The sequence below is a fragment of the Hyperolius riggenbachi genome, chromosome 9 (assembly GCF_040937935.1).
Source record: "Hyperolius riggenbachi isolate aHypRig1 chromosome 9, aHypRig1.pri, whole genome shotgun sequence".
NCBI classification, from domain to species: domain Eukaryota; kingdom Metazoa; phylum Chordata; class Amphibia; order Anura; family Hyperoliidae; genus Hyperolius; species Hyperolius riggenbachi.
Genome location: NC_090654.1, coordinates 1733542 through 1759150, shown reverse-complemented (window position 1 = coordinate 1759150; position 25609 = coordinate 1733542). Strand labels below are relative to the sequence as shown.

General features: G+C 44.8%; 1 protein-coding gene across 2 annotated transcripts in view; it reads left to right on the top strand.

Moving 5' to 3' along the window:
- MEI1 (meiotic double-stranded break formation protein 1) overlaps positions 1–25609 on the top strand; it is a 501764-nt gene that overhangs the window by 264702 nt on the left and 211453 nt on the right. For both annotated transcript variants that reach the window (XM_068254993.1, XM_068254992.1), the window contains one exon: positions 16534–16631. In XM_068254993.1, the coding sequence (XP_068111094.1) occupies positions 16534–16631 (98 nt within the window). The remainder of the gene's footprint in view (positions 1–16533; positions 16632–25609) is intronic.

Below are 25609 nucleotides of genomic sequence, written 5' to 3'. Positions count from 1 at the left end.
TGATTATGACGTTACATGCTGTACACTGGGCAGTTGTGCTTCCTGTACACACGACATTGATGATTATGACGTTACATGCTGTACACTGGGCAGTTGTGCTTCCTGTACACACAACATTGATGATTGATTATGACGTTACATGCTGTACACTGGGCAGTTGTGCTTCCTGTACACACAACATTGATGATTGATTATGACGTTACATGCTGTACACTGGGCAGTTGTGCTTCCTGTACACACGACATTGATGATTGATTATGACGTTACATACTGTACACTGGGCAGTTGTGCTTCCTGTACACACGACATTGTTGATTGATTATGTTGTTATATACTGTACACTGGGCAGTTGTGCTTCCTGTACACACAACATTGATGATTGATTATGACGTTACATACTGTACACTGGGCAGTTGTGCTTCCTGTACACACGACATTGATGATTGATTATGATGTTATATACTGTACACTGGGCAGTTGTGCTTCCTGTACACACGACATTGATGATTGATTATGATGTTACATGCTGTACACTGGGCAGTTGTGCTTCCTGTACACACGACATTGATGATTGATTATGACGTTACATGCTGTACACTGGGCAGTTGTGCTTCCTGTACACACAACATTGATGATTGATTATGACGTTACATGCTGTACACTGGGCAGTTGTGCTTCCTGTACACACGACATTGATGATTGATTATAATGTTACATGCTGTACACTGGGCAGTTGTGCTTCCTGTACACACAACATTGATGATTGATTATGATGTTACATGCTGTACACTGGGCAGTTGTGCTTCCTGTACACACGACATTGATGATTGATTATGACGTTACATGCTGTACACTGGGCAGTTGTGCTTCCTGTACACACAACATTGATGATTGATTATGATGTTATATACTGTACACTGGGCAGTTGTGCTTCCTGTACACATGACATTGATGATTGATTATGACGTTATATACTGTACACTGGGCAGTTGTGCTTCCTGTACACACAACATTGATGATTGATTATGACGTTACATGCTGTACACTGGGCAGTTGTGCTTCCTGTACACACGACATTGATGATTGATTATGACGTTACATACTGTACACTGGGCAGTTGTGCTTCCTGTACACACGACATTGATGATTGATTATGATGTTATATACTGTACACTGGGCAGTTGTGCTTCCTGTACACACGACATTGATGATTGATTATGACGTTACATGCTGTACACTGGGCAGTTGTGCTTTCTGTACACACGACATTGATGATTGATTATGACGTTATATACTGTACACTGGGCAGCTGTGCTTCCTGTACACACAACATTGATGATTGATTATGACGTTACATGCTGTACACTGGGCAGTTGTGCTTCCTGTACACACGACATTGATGATTGATTATGACGTTATATACTGTACACTGGGCAGTTGTGCTTCCTGTACACACAACATTGACGATTGATTATGACGTTATACGCTGTACACTGGGCAGTTGTGCTTCCTGTACACACAACATTGATGATTATGACGTTACATACTGTACACTGGGCAGTTGTGCTTCCTGTACACACGACATTGATGATTGATTATGACGTTACATGCTGTACACTGGGCAGTTGTGCTTCCTGTACACATGACATTGATGATTGATTATGACGTTATGTACTGTACACTGGGCAGTTGTGCTTCCTGTACACACGACATTGATGATTATGACGTTACATGCTGTACACTGGGCAGTTGTGCTTCCTGTACACACGACATTGATGATTATGACGTTGCATGCTGTACACTGGTCAGTTGTACTTCCTGTACACACAACATTGATGATTGATTATGACGTTACATGCTGTACACTGGGCAGTTGTGCTTCCTGTACACACAACATTGATGATTGATTATGACGTTACATGCTGTACACTGGGCAGTTGTGCTTCCTGTACACACAACATTGATGATTGATTATGACGTTACATGCTGTACACTGGGCAGTTGTGCTTCCTGTACACACGACATTGATGATTGATTATGACGTTACATACTGTACACTGGGCAGTTGTGCTTCCTGTACACACGACATTGTTGATTGATTATGTTGTTATATACTGTACACTGGGCAGTTGTGCTTCCTGTACACACAACATTGATGATTGATTATGACGTTACATACTGTACACTGGGCAGTTGTGCTTCCTGTACACACGACATTGATGATTGATTATGATGTTATATACTGTACACTGGGCAGTTGTGCTTCCTGTACACACGACATTGATGATTGATTATGATGTTACATGCTGTACACTGGGCAGTTGTGCTTCCTGTACACACGACATTGATGATTGATTATGACGTTACATGCTGTACACTGGGCAGTTGTGCTTCCTGTACACACAACATTGATGATTGATTATGACGTTACATGCTGTACACTGGGCAGTTGTGCTTCCTGTACACACGACATTGATAATTGATTATGACGTTACATACTGTACACTGGGCAGTTGTGCTTCCTGTACACACGACATTGATGATTGATTATAATGTTACATGCTGTACACTGGGCAGTTGTGCTTCCTGTACACACAACATTGATGATTGATTATGATGTTACATGCTGTACACTGGGCAGTTGTGCTTCCTGTACACACGACATTGATGATTGATTATGACGTTACATGCTGTACACTGGGCAGTTGTGCTTCCTGTACACACAACATTGATGATTGATTATGATGTTATATACTGTACACTGGGCAGTTGTGCTTCCTGTACACATGACATTGATGATTGATTATGACGTTATATACTGTACACTGGGCAGTTGTGCTTCCTGTACACACAACATTGATGATTGATTATGACGTTACATGCTGTACACTGGGCAGTCGTGCTTCCTGTACACACGACATTGATGATTGATTATGACGTTACATACTGTACACTGGGCAGTTGTGCTTCCTGTACACACGACATTGATGATTGATTATGATGTTATATACTGTACACTGGGCAGTTGTGCTTCCTGTACACACGACATTGATGATTGATTATGACGTTACATGCTGTACACTGGGCAGTTGTGCTTTCTGTACACACGACATTGATGATTGATTATGACGTTATATACTGTACACTGGGCAGCTGTGCTTCCTGTACACACAACATTGATGATTGATTATGACGTTACATGCTGTACACTGGGCAGTTGTGCTTCCTGTACACACGACATTGATGATTGATTATGACGTTATATACTGTACACTGGGCAGTTGTGCTTCCTGTACACACAACATTGACGATTGATTATGACGTTATACGCTGTACACTGGGCAGTTGTGCTTCCTGTACACACAACATTGATGATTATGACGTTACATACTGTACACTGGGCAGTTGTGCTTCCTGTACACACGACATTGATGATTGATTATGACGTTACATGCTGTACACTGGGCAGTTGTGCTTCCTGTACACATGACATTGATGATTGATTATGACGTTATGTACTGTACACTGGGCAGTTGTGCTTCCTGTACACACGATATTGATGATTATGACATTACATGCTGTACACTGGGCAGTTGTGCTTCCTGTACACACGACATTGATGATTGATTATGATGTTACATGCTGTACACTGGGCGGTTGTGCTTCCTGTACACACAACATTGATGATTGATTATGACGTTACATGCTGTACACTGGGCAGTTGTGCTTCCTGTACACACGACATTGATGATTGATTATGATGTTATATACTGTACACTGGGCAGTTGTGCTTCCTGTACACACAACATTGATGATTGATTATGACGTTACATGCTGTACACTGGGCAGTTGTGCTTCCTGTACACACGACATTGATGATTGATTATGACGTTACATGCTGTACACTGGGCAGTTGTGCTTCCTGTACACACAACATTGACGATTGATTATGACGTTACATGCTGTACACTGGGCAGTTGTGCTTCCTGTACACACGACATTGATGATTGATTATGACGTTACATGCTGTACACTGGGCAGTTGTGCTTCCTGTACACACAACATTGATGATTATGACATTATATACTGTACACTGGGCGGTTGGGCTTCCTGTACACACAACATTGATGATTGATTATGACGTTATATACTGTACACTGGGCAGTTGTGCTTCCTGTACACATAACATTGATGATTGATTATGACGTTACATGCTGTACACTGGGCAGTTGTGCTTCCTGTACACACGACATTGATGATTGATTATGACGTTACATGCTGTACACTGGGCAGTTGTGCTTCCTGTACACATAGCATTGATGATTGATTATGACGTTACATGCTGTACACTGGGCAGTTGTGCATCCTGTACACACGACATTGATGATTGATTATGACGTCACATACTGTATACTGGGCAGTTGTGCTTCCTGTACACACGACATTGATGATTATGACGTTACATGCTGTACACTGGGCAGTTGTGCTTCCTGTACACACGATATTGATGATTGATTATGATGTTACATGCTGTACACTGGGCAGTTGTGCTTCCTGTACACACGACATTGATGATTGATTATGACGTTACATGCTGTACACTGGGCAGCTGTGCTTCCTGTACACACAACATTGATGATTGATTATGACGTTACATGCTGTACACTGGGCAGTTGTGCTTCCTGTACACACGACATTGATGATTGATTATGACGTTACATACTGTACACTGGGCAGTTGTGCTTCCTGTACACACAACATTGATGATTGATTATGATGTTACATGCTGTACACTGGGCAGTTGTGCTTCCTGTACACACAACATTGATGATTGATTATGACGTTACATGCTGTACACTGGGCAGTTGTGCTTCCTGTACACACAACATTGATGATTATGACATTATATACTGTACACTGGGCGGTTGTGCTTCCTGTACACACAACATTGATGATTGATTATGACGTTATATGCTGTACACTGGGCAGTTCTGCTTCCTGTACACACGACATTGATGATTGATTATGACGTTATATATACTGTACACTGGGCAGTTGTGCTTCCTGTACACACAACATTGATGATTGATTATGATGTTACATGCTGTACACTGGGCAGTTGTGCTTCCTGTACACACAACATTGATGATTGATTATGACGTTACATGCTTTACACTGGGCAGTTGTGCTTCCTGTACACACGACATTGATGATTATGACGTTACATGCTGTACACTGGGCAGTTGTGCTTCCTGTACACACGACATTGATGATTGATTATGACGTTATATATACTGTACACTGGGCAGTTGTGCTTCCTGTACACACAACATTGATGATTGATTATGATGTTACATGCTGTACACTGGGCAGTTGTGCTTCCTGTACACACAACATTGACGATTGATTATGACGTTACATACTGTACACTGGGCAGTTGTGCTTCCTGTACACACAACATTGATGATTGATTATGACGTTACATGCTGTACACTGGGCAGTTGTGCTTCCTGTACACACGACATTGATGATTGATTATGACGTTACATGCTGTACACTGGGCAGTTGTGCTTCCTGTACACACAACATTGATGATTATGACATTATATACTGTACACTGGGCGGTTGTGCTTCCTGTACACACAACATTGATGATTGATTATGACGTTACATGCTGTACACTGGGCAGTTGTGCTTCCTGTACACACAACATTGATGATTGATTATGACGTTACATGCTGTACACTGGGCAGTTGTGCTTCCTGTACACACGACATTGATGATTGATTATGACGTTACATGCTGTACACTGGGCAGTTGTGCTTCCTGTACACACAACATTGACGATTGATTATGACGTTACATACTGTACACTGGGCAGTTGTGCTTCCTGTACACACGACATTGATGATTGATTATGACGTTACATGCTGTACACTGGGCAGTTGTGCTTCCTGTACACACAACATTGATGATTATGACATTATATACTGTACACTGGGCGGTTGTGCTTCCTGTACACACAACATTGATGATTGATTATGACGTTATATACTGTACACTGGGCAGTTGTGCTTCCTGTACACACAACATTGATGATTGATTATGATGTTACATGCTGTACACTGGGCAGTTGTGCTTCCTGTACACACAACATTGACGATTGATTATGACGTTACATGCTGTACACTGGGCAGTTGTGCTTCCTGTACACACGACATTGATGATTGATTATGACGTTACATGCTGTACACTGGGCAGTTGTGCTTCCTGTACACACAACATTGACGATTGATTATGACGTTACATGCTGTACACTGGGCAGTTGTGCTTCCTGTACACACGACATTGATGATTGATTATGACGTTACATGCTGTACACTGGGCAGTTGTGCTTCCTGTACACACAACATTGATGATTATGACATTATATACTCTACACTGGGCGGTTGTGCTTCCTGTACACACAACATTGATGATTGATTATGACGTTACATGCTGTACACTGGGCAGTTGTGCTTCCTGTACACACGACATTGATGATTGATTATGACGTTACATACTGTACACTGGGCAGTTGTGCTTCCTGTACACACGACATTGATGATTGATTATGATGTTATATACTGTACACTGGGCAGTTGTGCTTCCTGTACACACGACATTGATGATTGATTATGACGTTACATGCTGTACACTGGGCAGTTGTGCTTTCTGTACACACGACATTGATGATTGATTATGACGTTATATACTGTACACTGGGCAGCTGTGCTTCCTGTACACACAACATTGATGATTGATTATGACGTTACATGCTGTACACTGGGCAGTTGTGCTTCCTGTACACACGACATTGATGATTGATTATGACGTTATATACTGTACACTGGGCAGTTGTGCTTCCTGTACACACAACATTGACGATTGATTATGACGTTATACGCTGTACACTGGGCAGTTGTGCTTCCTGTACACACAACATTGATGATTATGACGTTACATACTGTACACTGGGCAGTTGTGCTTCCTGTACACACGACATTGATGATTGATTATGACGTTACATGCTGTACACTGGGCAGTTGTGCTTCCTGTACACATGACATTGATGATTGATTATGACGTTATGTACTGTACACTGGGCAGTTGTGCTTCCTGTACACACGATATTGATGATTATGACATTACATGCTGTACACTGGGCAGTTGTGCTTCCTGTACACACGACATTGATGATTGATTATGATGTTACATGCTGTACACTGGGCGGTTGTGCTTCCTGTACACACAACATTGATGATTGATTATGACGTTACATGCTGTACACTGGGCAGTTGTGCTTCCTGTACACACGACATTGATGATTGATTATGATGTTATATACTGTACACTGGGCAGTTGTGCTTCCTGTACACACAACATTGATGATTGATTATGACGTTACATGCTGTACTCTGGGCAGTTGTGCTTCCTGTACACACGACATTGATGATTGATTATGACGTTACATGCTGTACACTGGGCAGTTGTGCTTCCTGTACACACAACATTGACGATTGATTATGACGTTACATGCTGTACACTGGGCAGTTGTGCTTCCTGTACACACGACATTGATGATTGATTATGACGTTACATGCTGTACACTGGGCAGTTGTGCTTCCTGTACACACAACATTGATGATTATGACATTATATACTGTACACTGGGCGGTTGGGCTTCCTGTACACACAACATTGATGATTGATTATGACGTTATATACTGTACACTGGGCAGTTGTGCTTCCTGTACACATAACATTGATGATTGATTATGACGTTACATGCTGTACACTGGGCAGTTGTGCTTCCTGTACACACGACATTGATGATTGATTATGACGTTACATGCTGTACACTGGGCAGTTGTGCTTCCTGTACACATAACATTGATGATTGATTATGACGTTACATGCTGTACACTGGGCAGTTGTGCTTCCTGTACACACGACATTGATGATTGATTATGACGTTACATACTGTATACTGGGCAGTTGTGCTTCCTGTACACACGACATTGATGATTATGACGTTACATGCTGTACACTGGGCAGTTGTGCTTCCTGTACACACGATATTGATGATTGATTATGATGTTACATGCTGTACACTGGGCAGTTGTGCTTCCTGTACACACGACATTGATGATTGATTATGACGTTACATGCTGTACACTGGGCAATTGTGCTTCCTGTACACACAACATTGACGATTGATTATGACGTTACATGCTGTACACTGGGCAGTTGTGCTTCCTGTACACACGACATTGATGATTGATTATGACGTTATATACTGTACACTGGGCAGCTGTGCTTCCTGTACACACAACATTGATGATTGATTATGACGTTACATGCTGTACACTGGGCAGTTGTGCTTCCTGTACACACGACATTGATGATTGATTATGACGTTACATACTGTACACTGGGCAGTTGTGCTTCCTGTACACACAACATTGATGATTGATTATGATGTTACATGCTGTACACTGGGCAGTTGTGCTTCCTGTACACACAACATTGATGATTGATTATGACGTTACATGCTGTACACTGGGCAGTTGTGCTTCCTGTACACACAACATTGATGATTATGACATTATATACTGTACACTGGGCGGTTGTGCTTCCTGTACACACAACATTGATGATTGATTATGACGTTATATGCTGTACACTGGGCAGTTCTGCTTCCTGTACACACGACATTGATGATTGATTATGACGTTATATATACTGTACACTGGGCAGTTGTGCTTCCTGTACACACAACATTGATGATTGATTATGATGTTACATGCTGTACACTGGGCAGTTGTGCTTCCTGTACACACAACATTGATGATTGATTATGACGTTACATGCTTTACACTGGGCAGTTGTGCTTCCTGTACACACGACATTGATGATTATGACGTTACATGCTGTACACTGGGCAGTTGTGCTTCCTGTACACACGACATTGATGATTGATTATGACGTTATATATACTGTACACTGGGCAGTTGTGCTTCCTGTACACACAACATTGATGATTGATTATGATGTTACATGCTGTACACTGGGCAGTTGTGCTTCCTGTACACACAACATTGACGATTGATTATGACGTTACATACTGTACACTGGGCAGTTGTGCTTCCTGTACACACAACATTGATGATTGATTATGACGTTACATGCTGTACACTGGGCAGTTGTGCTTCCTGTACACACGACATTGATGATTGATTATGACGTTACATGCTGTACACTGGGCAGTTGTGCTTCCTGTACACACAACATTGATGATTATGACATTATATACTGTACACTGGGCGGTTGTGCTTCCTGTACACACAACATTGATGATTGATTATGACGTTACATGCTGTACACTGGGCAGTTGTGCTTCCTGTACACACAACATTGATGATTGATTATGACGTTACATGCTGTACACTGGGCAGTTGTGCTTCCTGTACACACGACATTGATGATTGATTATGACGTTACATGCTGTACACTGGGCAGTTGTGCTTCCTGTACACACAACATTGACGATTGATTATGACGTTACATACTGTACACTGGGCAGTTGTGCTTCCTGTACACACGACATTGATGATTGATTATGACGTTACATGCTGTACACTGGGCAGTTGGGCTTCCTGTACACACAACATTGATGATTATGACATTATATACTGTACACTGGGCGGTTGTGCTTCCTGTACACACAACATTGATGATTGATTATGACGTTATATACTGTACACTGGGCAGTTGTGCTTCCTGTACACACAACATTGATGTTTGAATATGATGTTACATGCTGTACACTGGGCAGTTGTGCTTCCTGTACACACAACATTGACGATTGATTATGACGTTACATGCTGTACACTGGGCAGTTGTGCTTCCTGTACACACGACATTGATGATTGATTATGACGTTACATGCTGTACACTGGGCAGTTGTGCTTCCTGTACACACAACATTGACGATTGATTATGACGTTACATGCTGTACACTGGGCAGTTGTGCTTCCTGTACACACGACATTGATGATTGATTATGACGTTACATGCTGTACACTGGGCAGTTGTGCTTCCTGTACACACAACATTGATGATTATGACATTATATACTCTACACTGGGCGGTTGTGCTTCCTGTACACACAACATTGATGATTGATTATGACGTTACATGCTGTACACTGGGCAGTTGTGCTTCCTGTACACACGACATTGATGATTATGACGTTACATGCTGTACACTGGGCAGTTGTGCTTCCTGTACACACGATATTGATGATTATGACATTACATGCTGTACACTGGGCAGTTGTGCTTCCTGTACACACAACATTGATGATTGATTATGACGTTACACGCTGTACACTGGGCAGTTGTGCTTCCTGTACACACAACATTGATGATTATGACATTATATACTGTACACTGGGCGGTTGTGCTTCTTGTACACACAACATTGATGATTGATTATGACGTTATATGCTGTACACTGGGCAGTTGTGCTTCCTGTACACACGACATTGATGATTGATTATGACGTTATATATACTGTACACTGGGCAGTTGTGCTTCCTGTACACACAACATTGATGATTGATTATGATGTTACATGCTGTACACTGGGCAGTTGTGCTTCCTGTACACACAACATTGATGATTGATTATGACGTTACATGCTTTACACTGGGCAGTTGTGCTTCCTGTACACACGACATTGATGATTGATTATGACGTTATATATACTGTACACTGGGCAGTTGTGCTTCCTGTACACACAACATTGATGATTATGACGTTATATATACTGTACACTGGGCAGTTGTGCTTCCTGTACACACAACATTGATGATTGATTATGATGTTACATGCTGTACACTGGGCAGTTGTGCTTCCTGTACACACAACATTGATGATTATGACGTTACATGCTGTACACTGGGCAGTTGTGCTTCCTGTACACACGACATTGATGATTGATTATGACGTTACATGCTGTACACTGGGCAGTTGTGCTTCCTGTACACACAACATTGATGATTATGACATTATATACTGTACACTGGGCGGTTGTGCTTCCTGTACACACAACATTGATGATTGATTATGACGTTACATGCTGTACACTGGGCAGTTGTGCTTCCTGTACACACAACATTGATGATTGATTATGACGTTACATGCTGTACACTGGGCAGTTGTGCTTCCTGTACACACGACATTGATGATTGATTATGACGTTACATGCTGTACACTGGGCAGTTGTGCTTCCTGTACACACAACATTGACGATTGATTATGACGTTACATGCTGTACACTGTGCAGTTGTGCTTCCTGTACACACGACATTGATGATTGATTATGACGTTACATGCTGTACACTGGGCAGTTGTGCTTCCTGTACACACAACATTGATGATTATGACATTATATACTGTACACTGGGCGGTTGTGCTTCCTGTACACACAACATTGATGATTGATTATGACGTTATATACTGTACACTGGGCAGTTGTGCTTCCTGTACACACAACATTGATGATTGATTATGATGTTACATGCTGTACACTGGGCAGTTGTGCTTCCTGTACACACAACATTGACGATTGATTATGACGTTACATGCTGTACACTGGGCAGTTGTGCTTCCTGTACACATAACATTGATGATTGATTATGACGTTACATGCTGTTCACTGGGCAGTTGTGCTTCCTGTACACACGACATTGATGATTGATTATGACGTTACATGCTGTACACTGGGCAGTTGTGCTTCCTGTACACACAACATTGACGATTGATTATGACGTTACATGCTGTACACTGGGCAGTTGTGCTTCCTGTACACACGACATTGATGATTGATTATGACGTTACATGCTGTACACTGGGCAGTTGTGCTTCCTGTACACACAACATTGATGATTATGACATTATATACTGTACACTGGGCGGTTGTGCTTCCTGTACACACAACATTGATGATTGATTATGACGTTACATGCTGTACACTGGGCAGTTGTGCTTCCTGTACACACGACATTGATGATTATGACGTTACATGCTGTACACTGGGCAGTTGTGCTTCCTGTACACACGATATTGATGATTATGACATTACATGCTGTACACTGGGCAGTTGTGCTTCCTGTACACACAACATTGATGATTGATTATGACGTTACATGCTGTACACTGGGCAGTTGTGCTTCCTGTACACACAACATTGATGATTATGACATTATATACTGTACACTGGGCGGTTGTGCTTCCTGTACACACAACATTGATGATTGATTATGACGTTATATGCTGTACACTGGGCAGTTGTGCTTCCTGTACACACGACATTGATGATTGATTATGACGTTATATATACTGTACACTGGGCAGTTGTGCTTCCTGTACACACAACATTGATGATTGATTATGATGTTACATGCTGTACACTGGGCAGTTGTGCTTCCTGTACACACGACATTGATGATTGATTATGACGTTATATATACTGTACACTGGGCAGTTGTGCTTCCTGTACACACAACATTGATGATTATGACGTTATATATACTGTACACTGGGCAGTTGTGCTTCCTGTACACACAACATTGATGATTGATTATGATGTTACATGCTGTACACTGGACAGTTGTGCTTCCTGTACACACAACATTGATGATTATGACGTTACATGCTGTACACTGGGCAGTTGTGCTTCCTGTACACACAACATTGACGATTGATTATGACGTTACATGCTGTACACTGGGCAGTTGTGCTTCCTGTACACACGACATTGATGATTGATTATGACGTTACATGCTGTACACTGGGCGGTTGTGCTTCCTGTACACACGACATTGATGATTGATTATGACGTTACATGCTGTACACTGGGCAGTTGTGCTTCCTGTACACACGACATTGATGATTGATTATGACGTTACATGCTGTACACTGGGCGGTTGTGCTTCCTGTACACACGACATTGATGATTGATTATGACGTTACATGCTGTACACTGGGCGGTTGTGTTTCCTGTACACACAACATTGATGATTGATTATGACGTTACATGCTGTACACTGGGCAGTTGTGCTTCCTGTACACACAACATTGATGATTGATTATGACGTTACATGCTGTACACTGGGCAGTTGTGCTTCCTGTACACACGACATTGATGATTATGACGTTATATGCTGTACACTGGGCAGTTGTGCTTCCTGTACACACAACATTGATGATTGATTATGACGTTACATGCTGTATACTGGGCAGTTGTGCTTCCTGTACACACGACATTGATGATTATGACGTTACATGCTGTACACTGGGCAGTTGTGCTTCCTGTACACACGATATTGATGATTGATTATGATGTTACATGCTGTACACTGGGCAGTTGTGCTTCCTGTACACACAACATTGACGATTGATTATGACGTTACATGCTGTACACTGGGCAGTTGTGCTTCCTGTACACACGACATTGACGATTGATTATGACGTTACATGCTGTACACTGGGCAGTTGTGCTTCCTGTACACACGACATTGATGATTATGACGTTATATGCTGTACACTGGGCAGTTGTGCTTCCTGTACACACAACATTGATGATTGATTATGACGTTACATGCTGTATACTGGGCAGTTGTGCTTCCTGTACACACGACATTGATGATTATGACGTTACATGCTGTACACTGGGCAGTTGTGCTTCCTGTACACACAACATTGATGATTGATTATGATGTTACATGCTGTACACTGGGCAGTTGTGCTTCCTGTACACACGACATTGACGATTGATTATGACGTTACATGCTGTACACTGGGCAGTTGTGCTTCCTGTACACACGACATTGATGATTGATTATGACGTTACATGCTGTACACTGGGCAGTTGTGCTTCCTGTACACACAACATTGATGATTGATTATGATGTTATATACTGTACACTGGGCAGTTGTGCTTCCTGTACACACAACATTGATGATTGATTATGATGTTATATACTGTACACTGGGCAGTTGTGCTTCCTGTACACACAACATTGACGATTGATTATGACGTTACATGCTGTACACTGGGCAGTTGTGCTTCCTGTACACACGACATTGATGATAGATTATGATGTTACATGCTGTACACTGGGCAGTTGTGCTTCCTGTACACACAACATTGATGATTGATTATGACGTTACATGCTGTACACTGGGCAGTTGTGCTTCCTGTACACACGACATTGATGATTATGACGTTACATGCTGTACACTGGGCAGTTGTGCTTTCTGTACACACGATATTGATGATTGATTATGATGTTACATGCTGTACACTGGGCAGTTGTGCTTCCTGTACACACAACATTGACGATTGATTATGACGTTACATGCTGTACACTGGGCAGTTGTGCTTCCTGTCATTGGAAGACCTCTCCCCTCACTCGACCTCCTACACAGGAGAATGCTGAGATCGAGGGCGTTGAGGATCGCTAACGATCCTACTCACCCGGGCCATCGCTACTTCTGCCAGCTCCCACTAGGACGGAGACTTCGGGCCATCTCCACAAGGACTGCCAGACACAGTAACTCTTTCTTCCCCTCGGCCGTCAGCCTCCTTAATTCCCTCCACATACTCCCATCTGCACACAAATCAATGTGACACAAAACTATTTGAATAATAGGCCATTCTAGGACTTTTTTTCAGTACTGTCACGGGTGATGCAAAATTGCTGCTAATGTAATGTAACGCAAATGTTAAGTGTGATATAATGTTAATGTAATTGCTTGTCCTCTGTTTTCTTCTTTCTCTCCTTGAGCTATATGTACTGTGCCAAAACCAATTCCGGGCATGACCTAGTCATGCTTGGCGAAATAAAGAATTCCTGATTCCTGATGATGATTCCTGATTCCTGTACACACAACATTGATGATTGATTATGATGTTACATGCTGTACACTGGGCAGTTGTGCTTCCTGTACACACAACATTGACGATTGATTATGACGTTACATGCTGTACACTGGGCAGTTGTGCTTCCTGTACACACGACATTGACGATTGATTATGACGTTACATGCTGTACACTGGGCAGTTGTGCTTCCTGTACACACGACATTGATGATTGATTATGATGTTACATGCTGTACACTGGGCAGTTGTGCTTCCTGTACACACAACATTGATGATTGATTATGATGTTATATACTGTACACTGGGCAGTTGTGCTTCCTGTACACACAACATTGATGATTGATTATGATGTTATATACTGTACACTGGGCAGTTGTGCTTCCTGTACACACAACATTGACGATTGATTATGACGTTACATGCTGTACACTGGGCAGTTGTGCTTCCTGTACACACGACATTGATGATTGATTATGACGTTACATGCTGTACAGTGGGCAGTTGTGCTTCCTGTACACACAACATTGATGATTGATTATGATGTTACATGCTGTACACTGGGCAGTTGTGCTTCATGTACACACAACATTGACGATTGATTATGATGTTACATGCTGTACACTGGGCAGTTGTGCTTCCTGTACACACGACATTGATGATTGATTATGACGTTACATGCTGTACACTGGGCAGTTGTGCTTCCTGTACACACAACATTGATGATTGATTATGACGTTACATGCTGTACACTGGGCAGTTGTGCTTCCTGTACACACAACATTGATGATTGATTATGACGTTACATGCTGTACACTGGGCAGTTGTGCTTCCTGTACACACGACATTGATGATTGATTATGACGTTACATGCTGTACACTGGGCAGTTGTGCTTCCTGTACACACAACATTGATGATTGATTATGACGTTATATACTGTACACTGGGCAGTTGTGCTTCCTGTACACACGACATTGATGATTGATTATGACGTTACATGCTGTACACTGGGCAGTTGTGCTTCCTGTACACACAACATTGATGATTGATTATGACGTTACATGCTGTACACTGGGCAGTTGTGCTTCCTGTACACACGACATTGATGATTATGATGTTACATGCTGTACACTGGGCAGTTGTGCTTCCTGTACACACGACATTGATGATTATGACGTTACATGCTGTACACTGGGCAGTTGTGCTTCCTGTACACACAACATTGATGATTGATTATGACGTTACATGCTGTACACTGGGCAGTTGTGCTTCCTGTACACACAACATTGATGATTGATTATGACGTTACATACTGTACACTGGGCAGTTGTGCTTCCTGTACACACGACATTGATGATTATGATGTTACATGCTGTACACTGGGCAGTTGTGCTTCCTGTACACACGACATTGATGATTATGACGTTACATGCTGTACACTGGGCAGCTGTGCTTCCTGTACACACAACATTGATGATTGATTATGACGTTACATGCTGTACACATGGCACGTTTAACATACACTAACCCTGTTTTTCCCCCAGGAACAGAGATCTGAATAGTACGTGTTCTGCCTTCCTGGCTTATTTGTGTTGTGCTCTGTGGGATTTCAAAGTAGGAAAAACGAATGGTTCTCAAAATGGTAAGACCATACATACCAGTATATACAAATACAGTATATATACACTCACCTAAAGGATTATTAGGAACACCATACTAATACAGTGTTTGACCCCCTTTCACCTTCAGAACTGCCTTCATTCTATGTGGCATTGATTCAACAAGGTGCTGAAAGCATTCTTTAGAGATGTTGGCCCATATTGATAGGATAGCATCTTGCAGTTGATGGAGATTTTTGGGATGCACATCCAGGGCATGAAGCTCCCGTTCCATCACATCCTAAAAGTGCTCTATTGGGGTGAGATCTGGTGACTGTGGGGGCCATTATAGTTCAGTGACCTCATTGTCATGTTCAAGAAACCAATATGAAATGATTGGAGCTTTGTGACATGGTGCATTATCCTGCTGGAAGCAGCCATCAGAGGATGGGTACATGGTGGTCATGAAGGGATGGACATGGTCAGAAACAATGCTCAGGTAGCCCGTGGCATTTAAATGATGCACAATTGACACTAAGGGGCCTAAAGTGTGCTATGAAAACATCCCCCACACCATTACACCACCACCACCAGCCTGCACAGTGGTAACAAGGCATGATGGATCCATGTTCTCAATCTGTTTATGCCAAATTCTGACTCTTATCGAGACTCATCAGATCAGGCAACATTTTTCCAGTCTTCAACTGTCCAATTTTGGTGAGCTGGTGCAAATTGTAGCCTCTTTTTCCTATTTGCAGTGGAGATGAGTGGTACCCGGTGGGGTCTTCTGCTGTTGTAGCCCATCAGCCTCAAGGTTGTTTGTGTTGTGGCTCCACAAATGCTTTGCTGCATACCTCGGTTGTAACGAGTGGTTATTTCAGTCAACGTTGCTCTTCTATCAGCTTGAATCAGTCGGCCCATTCTCATCTGACCTCTAGCATCAACAAGGCATTTTTGCCCACAGGACTGCTGCATACTGGATGTTTTTGCCTTTTCACACCATTCTTTGTAAACCCTAGAAATGGTTGTGCGTGAAAATCCCAGTAACTGAGCAGATTGTGAAATACTCAGACCGGCACGTCTGGCACCAACAACCATGCCACGCTCAAAACTGCTTAAATCACCTTTCCTTCCCATTCTGTCATTCAGTTTGGAGTTCAGGAGATTGTTTTGACCAGGACCACACCCCTAAATGCATTGAAGCAACTGCCATGTGATTGGTTGATTAGATAATTGCATTAATGAGAAATTGAACAGGTGTTCCTAATAATCCTTTAGGTGAGTGTATATAAATGCAAATATATCATTGTAAGTCCATTCATACCAAAAAGCAGGAAATGCTGTTTGAAAAATGAGCCTGGTTTCCCAGCTGAACATGTGACTGTCTCTGAAAGGTCTCTGTGAATGCTTTCAGGACTGTAGGATGGACGTGTGACTGTACCTCAGATGTTCCCGGTGAAGTGAGTTCTCCTCTCTCTACGCAGAGTTACGGGATGTCCTGCATAGAGGCATGAGACACGTAGAGGGAAATGGTCTGTAGGTGGAGTCTGTAGTCTCCGGGTCTGATGATGGGAATCCCTCAGATGTCCCCGGTGAAGTGAGTTCTCCTCTCTCTCCACAGAGTTATGGGATGTCCTGCATAGAGGCATGAGACACGTAGAGGGAAATGGTCTGTAGGCGGAGTCTGTAGGCTCCGGGTCTGATGATGGGAATCCCTCAGATGTTCCCGGTGAAGTGAGTTCTCCTCTCTCTCCGCAGAGTTACGGGATGTCCTGCATAGAGGCATGAGACACGTAGAGGGAAATGGTCTGTAGGCGGAGTCTGTAGACTCCAGTCTGATGATGGGAATCCCTCAGATGTTCCCGGTGAAGTGAGTTCTCCTCTCTCTCCGCAGAGTTATGGGATGTCCTGCATAGAGGCATGAGACACGTAGAGGGAAATGGTCTGTAGGTGGAGTCTGTAGTCTCCGGGTCAGATGATAGGATTCCCTCAGATGTTCCCTGAGAAGTGAGTTCTCCTCTCTCCCTGCAGAGTTATGGGATGTCCTGCATAGAGGCATGAGACACGTAGAGGGAAATGGTCTGTAGGCGGAGTCTGTAGGCTCCGGGTCTGATGATGGGAATCCCTCAGATGTTCCCGGTGAAGTGAGTTCTCCTCTCTCTCCGCAGAGTTATGGGATGTCCTGCATTGAGGCATGAGACACGTAGAGGGAAATGGTCTGTAGGTGGAGTCTGTAGTCTCCAGTCTGATGATGGGAATCCCTCAGATGTTCCCGGTGAAGTGAGTTCTCCTCTCTCTCCACAGAGTTATGGGATGTCCTGCATAGAGGCATGAGACACGTAGAGGGAAATGGTCTGTAGGCGGAGTCTGTAGGCTCCGGGTCTGATGATAGGAATCCCTCAGATGTTCCCGGTGAAGTGAGTTCTCCTCTCTCTCCACAGAGTTATGGGATGTCCTGCATAGAGGCATGAGACACGTAGAGGGAAATGGTCTGTAGGTGGAGTCTGTAGTCTCCGGGTCTGATGATGGGAATCCCTCAGATGTTCCCGGTGAAGTGAGTTCTCCTCTCTCTGCAGAGTTATGGGATGTCCTGCATAGAGGCATGAGACACGTAGAGGGAAATGGTCTGTAGGCGGAGTCTGTAGGCTCCGGGTCTGATGATGGGAATCCCTCAGATGTTCCCGGTGAAGTGAGTTCTCTCTCTCCGCAGAGTTAGGGGATGTCCTGCATAGAGGCATGAGACACGTAGAGGGAAATGGTCTGTAGGCGGAGTCTGTAGTCTCCAGTCTGATGATGGGAATCCCTCAGATATTCTCGGTGAAGTGAGTTCTTTTCTCTCTCCGCAGAGTTATGGGATGTCCTGCATAGAGGCATGAGACACGTAGAGGGAAATGGTCTGTAGGCGGAGTCTGTAGTCTCCGGGTCTGATGATGGGAATCCCTCAGATGTTCCCGGTGAAGTGAGTTCTCCTCTCTCTCCGCAGAGTTACGGGATGTCCTGCATAGAGGCATGAGACACGTAGAGGGAAATGGTCTGTAGGCGGAGTCTGTAGTCTCCGTGTCTGATGATGGGAATCCCTCAGATGTTCCCGGTGAAGTGAGTTCTCCTCTCTCTCCCTGCAGAGTTATGGGATGTCCTGCATAGAGGCATGAGACACGTAGAGGGAAATGGTCTGTAGGCGGAGTCTGTAGGCTCCGGGTCTGATGATGGGAATCCCTCAGATGTTCCCTGTGAAGTGAGTTCTCCTCTCTCTCCGCAGAGTTACGGGATGTCCTGCATAGAGGCATGAGACACATAGAGGGAAATGGTCTGTAGGTGGAGTCTGTAGTCTCCAGTCTGATGATGGGAATCCCTCAGATGTTCCCGGTGAAGTGAGTTCTCCTCTCACTACGCAGAGTTACGGGATGTCCTGCATAGAGGCATGAGACACGTAGAGGGAAATGGTTTGTAGGTGGAGTCTGTAGTCTCCAGTCTGATGATGGGAATCCCTCAGATGTTCCCGGTGAAGTGAGTTCTCCTCTCACTACGCAGAGTTACGGGATGTCCTGCATAGAGGCATGAGACACGTAGAGGGAAATGGTCTGTAGGTGGAGTCTGTAGTCTCCAGTCTGATGATGGGAATCCATCAGATATTCCCGGTGAAGTGAGTTCTCCTCTCTCTCCGCAGAGTTATGGGATGTCCTGCATAGAGGCATGAGACACGTGGAGGGAAATGGTTTGTAGGCGGAGTCTGTAGTCTCCAGTCTGATAATGGGAATCCCTCAGATGTTCCCGGTGAAGTGAGTTCTCCTCTCTCTCTGCAGAGTTACGGGATGTCCTGCATAGAGGCATAAGACACATAGAGGGAAATGGTTTGTAGGCGGAGTCTGTAGTCTCCAGTCTGAAGATGGGAATCCCTCAGATATTCCCGGTGAAGTTAGTTCTCCTCTCTCTGCAGAGTTACAGGATGTCCTGCATAGAGGCATAAGACACATAGGGCTCGATTCACAAAGCGGTGCTAACCCAGTTAGCACGCCTAAAAGACTTTAGGCATGATAACCATTGCACCATGCTGGTGAAAAGCCAGTTTAGGCGTGATAAGTTTAGGCATGCTAAGTTTAGATAAGTTTAGATCGCTTGCAAAGTCCCGCACGCAAAGCAGCGCCATTAAACTTTATACAAAGTGCACCAGTCTTTGCTAGCGTAAAACTTTTGATCAGCTGTGCACTGCGGTGCTAGCCCAGTTGGTGCTTAAACTTATCATGCCTAAACTTATCACACCTAAACTTATCACACCTAAACTTATCATGCCTAAACTGAGTTTAGGCGTGATAAAGGGCTTTTCACCAGCGTGCTAACTGTTAGCACCGCTTTGTGAATCAGGCCCATAGAGGGAAATGGTCTGTAGGCGGAGTCTGTAGGCTTCGGATCTGATGATGGGAATCAGGATGGCAGATGTCCCAGGTGCAGTGAGTTCTCCTTCCTCTCCGCAGAGTTATAGGGTGTCCTGAACAGAAGCATGAGACATGTTAGAGGGAAATTGTTTGTAGGCTCCGGGTCTGATGATGGGAATCCCTCAGATATTCCCGGTGAAGTGAGTTCTCCTCTCTCCCTGCAGAGTTATGGGATGTCCTGCATAGAGGCATGAGACACGTGGAGGAAAATGGTCTGTAGGTGGAGTTTGTAGTCTATCCCTCAGATGTCCCCGGTGAAGTGAGTTCTCCTCTCTCTCTGCAGAGTTATGGGATGTCCTGCATAGAGGCATGAGACACGTAGAGGGAAATGGTCTGTAGGCGGAGTCTGTAGTCTCCGGGTCTGATGATGGGAATCCCTCAGATGTTCCAGGTGAAGTGAGTTCTCCTCTCTCTCCGCAGAGTTATGGGATGTCCTGCATAGAGGCATGAGACACGTAGAGGGAAATGGTCTGTAGGCGGAGTCTGTAGTCTCCGGGTCTGATGATGGGAATCCCTCAGATGTTCCCGGTGAAGTGAGTTCTCCTCTCTCTCTGCAGAGTTATGGGATGTCCTGCATAGAGGCATGAGACACGTAGAGGGAAATGGTCTGTAGGCGGAGTCTGTAGTCTCCAGTCTGATGATGGGAATCCCTCAGATATTCCCGGTGAAGTGAGGTCTACTCTCTCTCCGCAGAGTTATGGGATGTCCTGCATAGAGGCATGAGACACATAGAGGGAAATGGTCTGTAGGTGGAGTCTGTAGGCTCCGGGTCTGATGATGGGAATCCCTCAGATGTTCCCTGTGAAGTGAGTTCTCTCTCTCCGCAGAGTTATGGGATGTCCTGCATAGAGGCATGAGACACGTAGAGGGAAATGGTCTGTAGGTGGAGTCTGTAGTCTCCGGGTCTGATGATGGGAATCCCTCAGATGTTCCCTGTGAAGTGAGTTCTCTCTCTCCGCAGAGTTATGGGATGTCCTGCATAGAGGCATGAGACACATAGAGGGAAATGGTCTGTAGGCGGAGTCTGTAGGCTCCGAATCTGATGATGGGAATCAGGATGGCAGATGTTCCAGGTGCAGTGAGTTCTCCTTCCTCTCCCCAGAGTTATAGGGTGTCCTGAACAGAGGCATGAGACATGTTAGAGGGAAATTGTTTGTAGGCTCCGGGTCTGATTATGGGAATCCCTCAGATATTCCCGGTGAAGTGAGTTCTCTCTCTCCGCAGAGTTATGGGATGTCCTGCATAGAGGCATGAGACACATAGAGGAAAATGGTCTGTAGGCGGAGTCTGTAGGCTCCGGGTCTGATAATGGGAATCCCTCAGATGTTCCCAGTGAAGTGAGTTCTCCTCTCTCTCCGCAGAGTTATGGGATGTCCTGCATAGAGGCATGAGACACGTAGAGGGAAATGGTCTGTAGGTGGAGTCTGTAGGCTCCGGGTGTGATGATGGGAATCCCTCAGATGTTCCAGGTGAAGTTAGTTCTCCTCTCTCCCTGCAGAGTTATGGGATGTCCTGCATAGAGGCATGAGACACGTAGAGGGAAAAGGTCTGTAGGTGGAGTCTGTAGGCTCCGGGTCTGATGATAGGAATCCCTCAGATGATCCCGGTGAAGTGAGTTCTCCTCTCTCTCCGCAGAGTTATGGGATGTCCTGCATAGAGGCATGAGACACGTAGAGGGAAATGGTCTGTAGGTGGAGTCTGTAGGCTCCAGGTCTGATGATAGGAATCCCTCAGATGTTCCCTGTGAAGTGAGTTCTCCTCTCTCTCCGCAGAGTTATGGGATGTCCTGCATAGAGGCATGAGACACGTAGAGGGAAAAGGTCTGTAGGCAGAGTCTGTAGGCTCCAGGTCTGATGATAGGAATCCCTCAGATGTTCCCTGTGAAGTGAGTTCTCCTCTCTCTCCGCAGAGTTATGGGATGTCCTGCATAGAGGCATGAGACACGTAGAGGGAAATGGTCTGTAGGCGGAGTTTGTAGTCTATCCCTCAGATGTTCCCGGTGAAGTGAGTTCTCCTCTCTCTCCGCAGAGTTATGGGATGTCCTGCATAGAGGCATGAGACACGTAGAGGGAAATGGTCTGTAGGTGGAGTCTGTAGGCTCCGGGTCTGATGATGGGAATCCCTCAGATGTTCCCGGTGAAGTGAGTTCTCTTCTCTCTCCGCAGAGTTATGGGATGTCCTGCATAGAGGCATGAGACACGTAGAGGGAAATGGTCTGTAGGTGGAGTCTGTAGGCTCCGGGTCTGATGATGGGAATCCCTCAGATGTTCCCGGTGAAGTGAGTTCTCCTCTCTCTCCGCAGAGTTATGGGATGTCCTGCATAGAGGCATGAGACACGTAGAGGGAAATGGTCTGTAGGCGGAGTCTGTAGTCTCCAGTCTGATGATGGGAATCCCTCAGATATTCCCGGTGAAGTGAGTTCTCCTCTCTCTCCGCAGAGTTATGGGATGTCCTGCATAGAGGCATGAGACACATAGAGAGAAATGGTCTGTAGGCGGAGTCTGTAGGCTCCGGGTCTGATGATGGGAATCCCTCAGATGTTCCCAGTGAAGTGAGTTCTCCTCTCTCTCCGCAGAGTTATGGGATGTCCTGCATAGAGGCATGAGACACGTAGAGGGAAATTGTCTGTAGGTGGAGTCTGTAGGCTCTGGGTCTGATGATGGGAATCCCTCAGATGTTCCAGGTGAAGTGAGTTCTCCTCTCTCCCTGCTGAGTTATGGGATGTCCTGCATAGAGGCATGAGACACGTAGAGGGAAAAGGTCTGTAGGCAGAGTCTGTAGGCTCCAGGTCTGATGATAGGAATCCCTCAGATGTTCCCTGTGAAGTGAGTTCTCCTCTCTCTCCGCAGAGTTATGGGATGTCCTGCATAGAGGCATGAGACACGTAGAGGGAAATGGTCTGTAGGCGGAGTTTGTAGTCTATCCCTCAGATGTTCCCGGTGAAGTGAGTTCTCCTCTCTCTCCGCAGAGTTATGGGATGTCCTGCATAGAGGCATGAGACACGTAGAGGGAAATGGTCTGTAGGTGGAGTCTGTAGGCTCCGGGTCTGATGATGGGAATCCCTCAGATGTTCCCGGTGAAGTGAGTTCTCCTCTCTCTCCGCAGAGTTATGGGATGTCCTGCATAGAGGCATGAGACACGTAGAGGGAAATGGTCTGTAGGTGGAGTCTGTAGGCTCCGGGTCTGATGATGGGAATCCCTCAGATGTTCCCGGTGAAGTGAGTTCTCCTCTCTCTCCGCAGAGTTATGGGATGTCCTGCATAGAGGCATGAGACACGTAGAGGGAAATGGTCTGTAGGCGGAGTCTGTAGGCTCCGGGTCTGATGATAAGAATCCCTCAGATGTTCCAGGTGAAGTGAGTTCTCCTCTCTCTCCGCAGAGTTATGGGATGTCCTGCATAGAGGCATGAGACACGTAGAGGGAAATGGTCTGTAGGTGGAGTCTGTAGTCTCCAGTCTGATGATGGGAATCCCTCAGATGTTCCCGGTGAAGTGAGTTCTCCTCTCTCCCTGCAGAGTTATGGGATGTCCTGCATAGAGGCATGAGACACGTAGAGGGAAATGGTCTGTAGGCGGAGTCTGTAGTCTCCAGGTCTGATGATAGGATTCCCTCAGATGTTCCAGGTGCAGTGAGTTCTCCTCTCTCTGCAGAGTTATGGGATGTTCTGCATAGAGGCATGAGACACATAGAGGGAAATGGTCTGTAGGCGGAGTCTGTAGGCTCCGGGTCTGATGATGGGAATCCCTCAGATGTTCCCGGTGAAGTGAGTTCTCCTCTCTTTCCCTGCAGAGTTATGGGATGTCCTGCATAGAGGCATGAGACACGTAGAGGGAAATGGTCTGTAGGCGGAGTCTGTAGGCTCCGGATCTGATGATAGGATTCCCTCAGATGTTCCCTGTGAAGTGAGTTCTCCTCTCTCTCTCCGCAGAGTTATGGGATGTCCTGCATAGAGGCATGAGACACGTAGAGGGAAATGGTCTGTAGGCGGAGTCTGTAGTCTCCAGTCTGATGATGGGAATCCCTCAGATATTCTCGGTGAAGTGAGTTCTCCTCTCTCCCTGCAGAGTTACGGGATGTCCTGCATAGAGGCATGAGACACGTAGAGGGAAATGGTCTGTAGGCGGAGTCTGTAGTCTCCAGTCTGATGATGGGAATCCCTCAGATGTTCCCGGTGAAGTGAGTTCTCCTCTCTCCCTGCAGAGTTATGGGATGTCCTGCATAGAGGCATGAGACACGTAGAGGGAAATGGTCTGTAGGTGGAGTCTGTAGTCTCCAGTCTGATGATGGGAATCCATCAGATATTCCCGGTGAAGTGAGTTCTCCTCCCTCTCCGCAGAGTTATGGGATGTCCTGCATAGAGGCATGAGACACATAGGGCCTGATTCACAAAGCAGTGCTAACAGTTAGCACCGTGGTGAAAAGCCCTTTATCACGCCTAAACTCTGTTTAGGCATGATAAGTTTAGGTGTGATAAGTTTAGGTGTGATAAGTTTTTAGGTGTGATAAGTTTAAGCACCAACTGGGCTAGCACCGCAGTGCACAGCTGAGCAAAAGTTTTGCGCTAGCAAAGTCTGGTGCACTTTGCATAG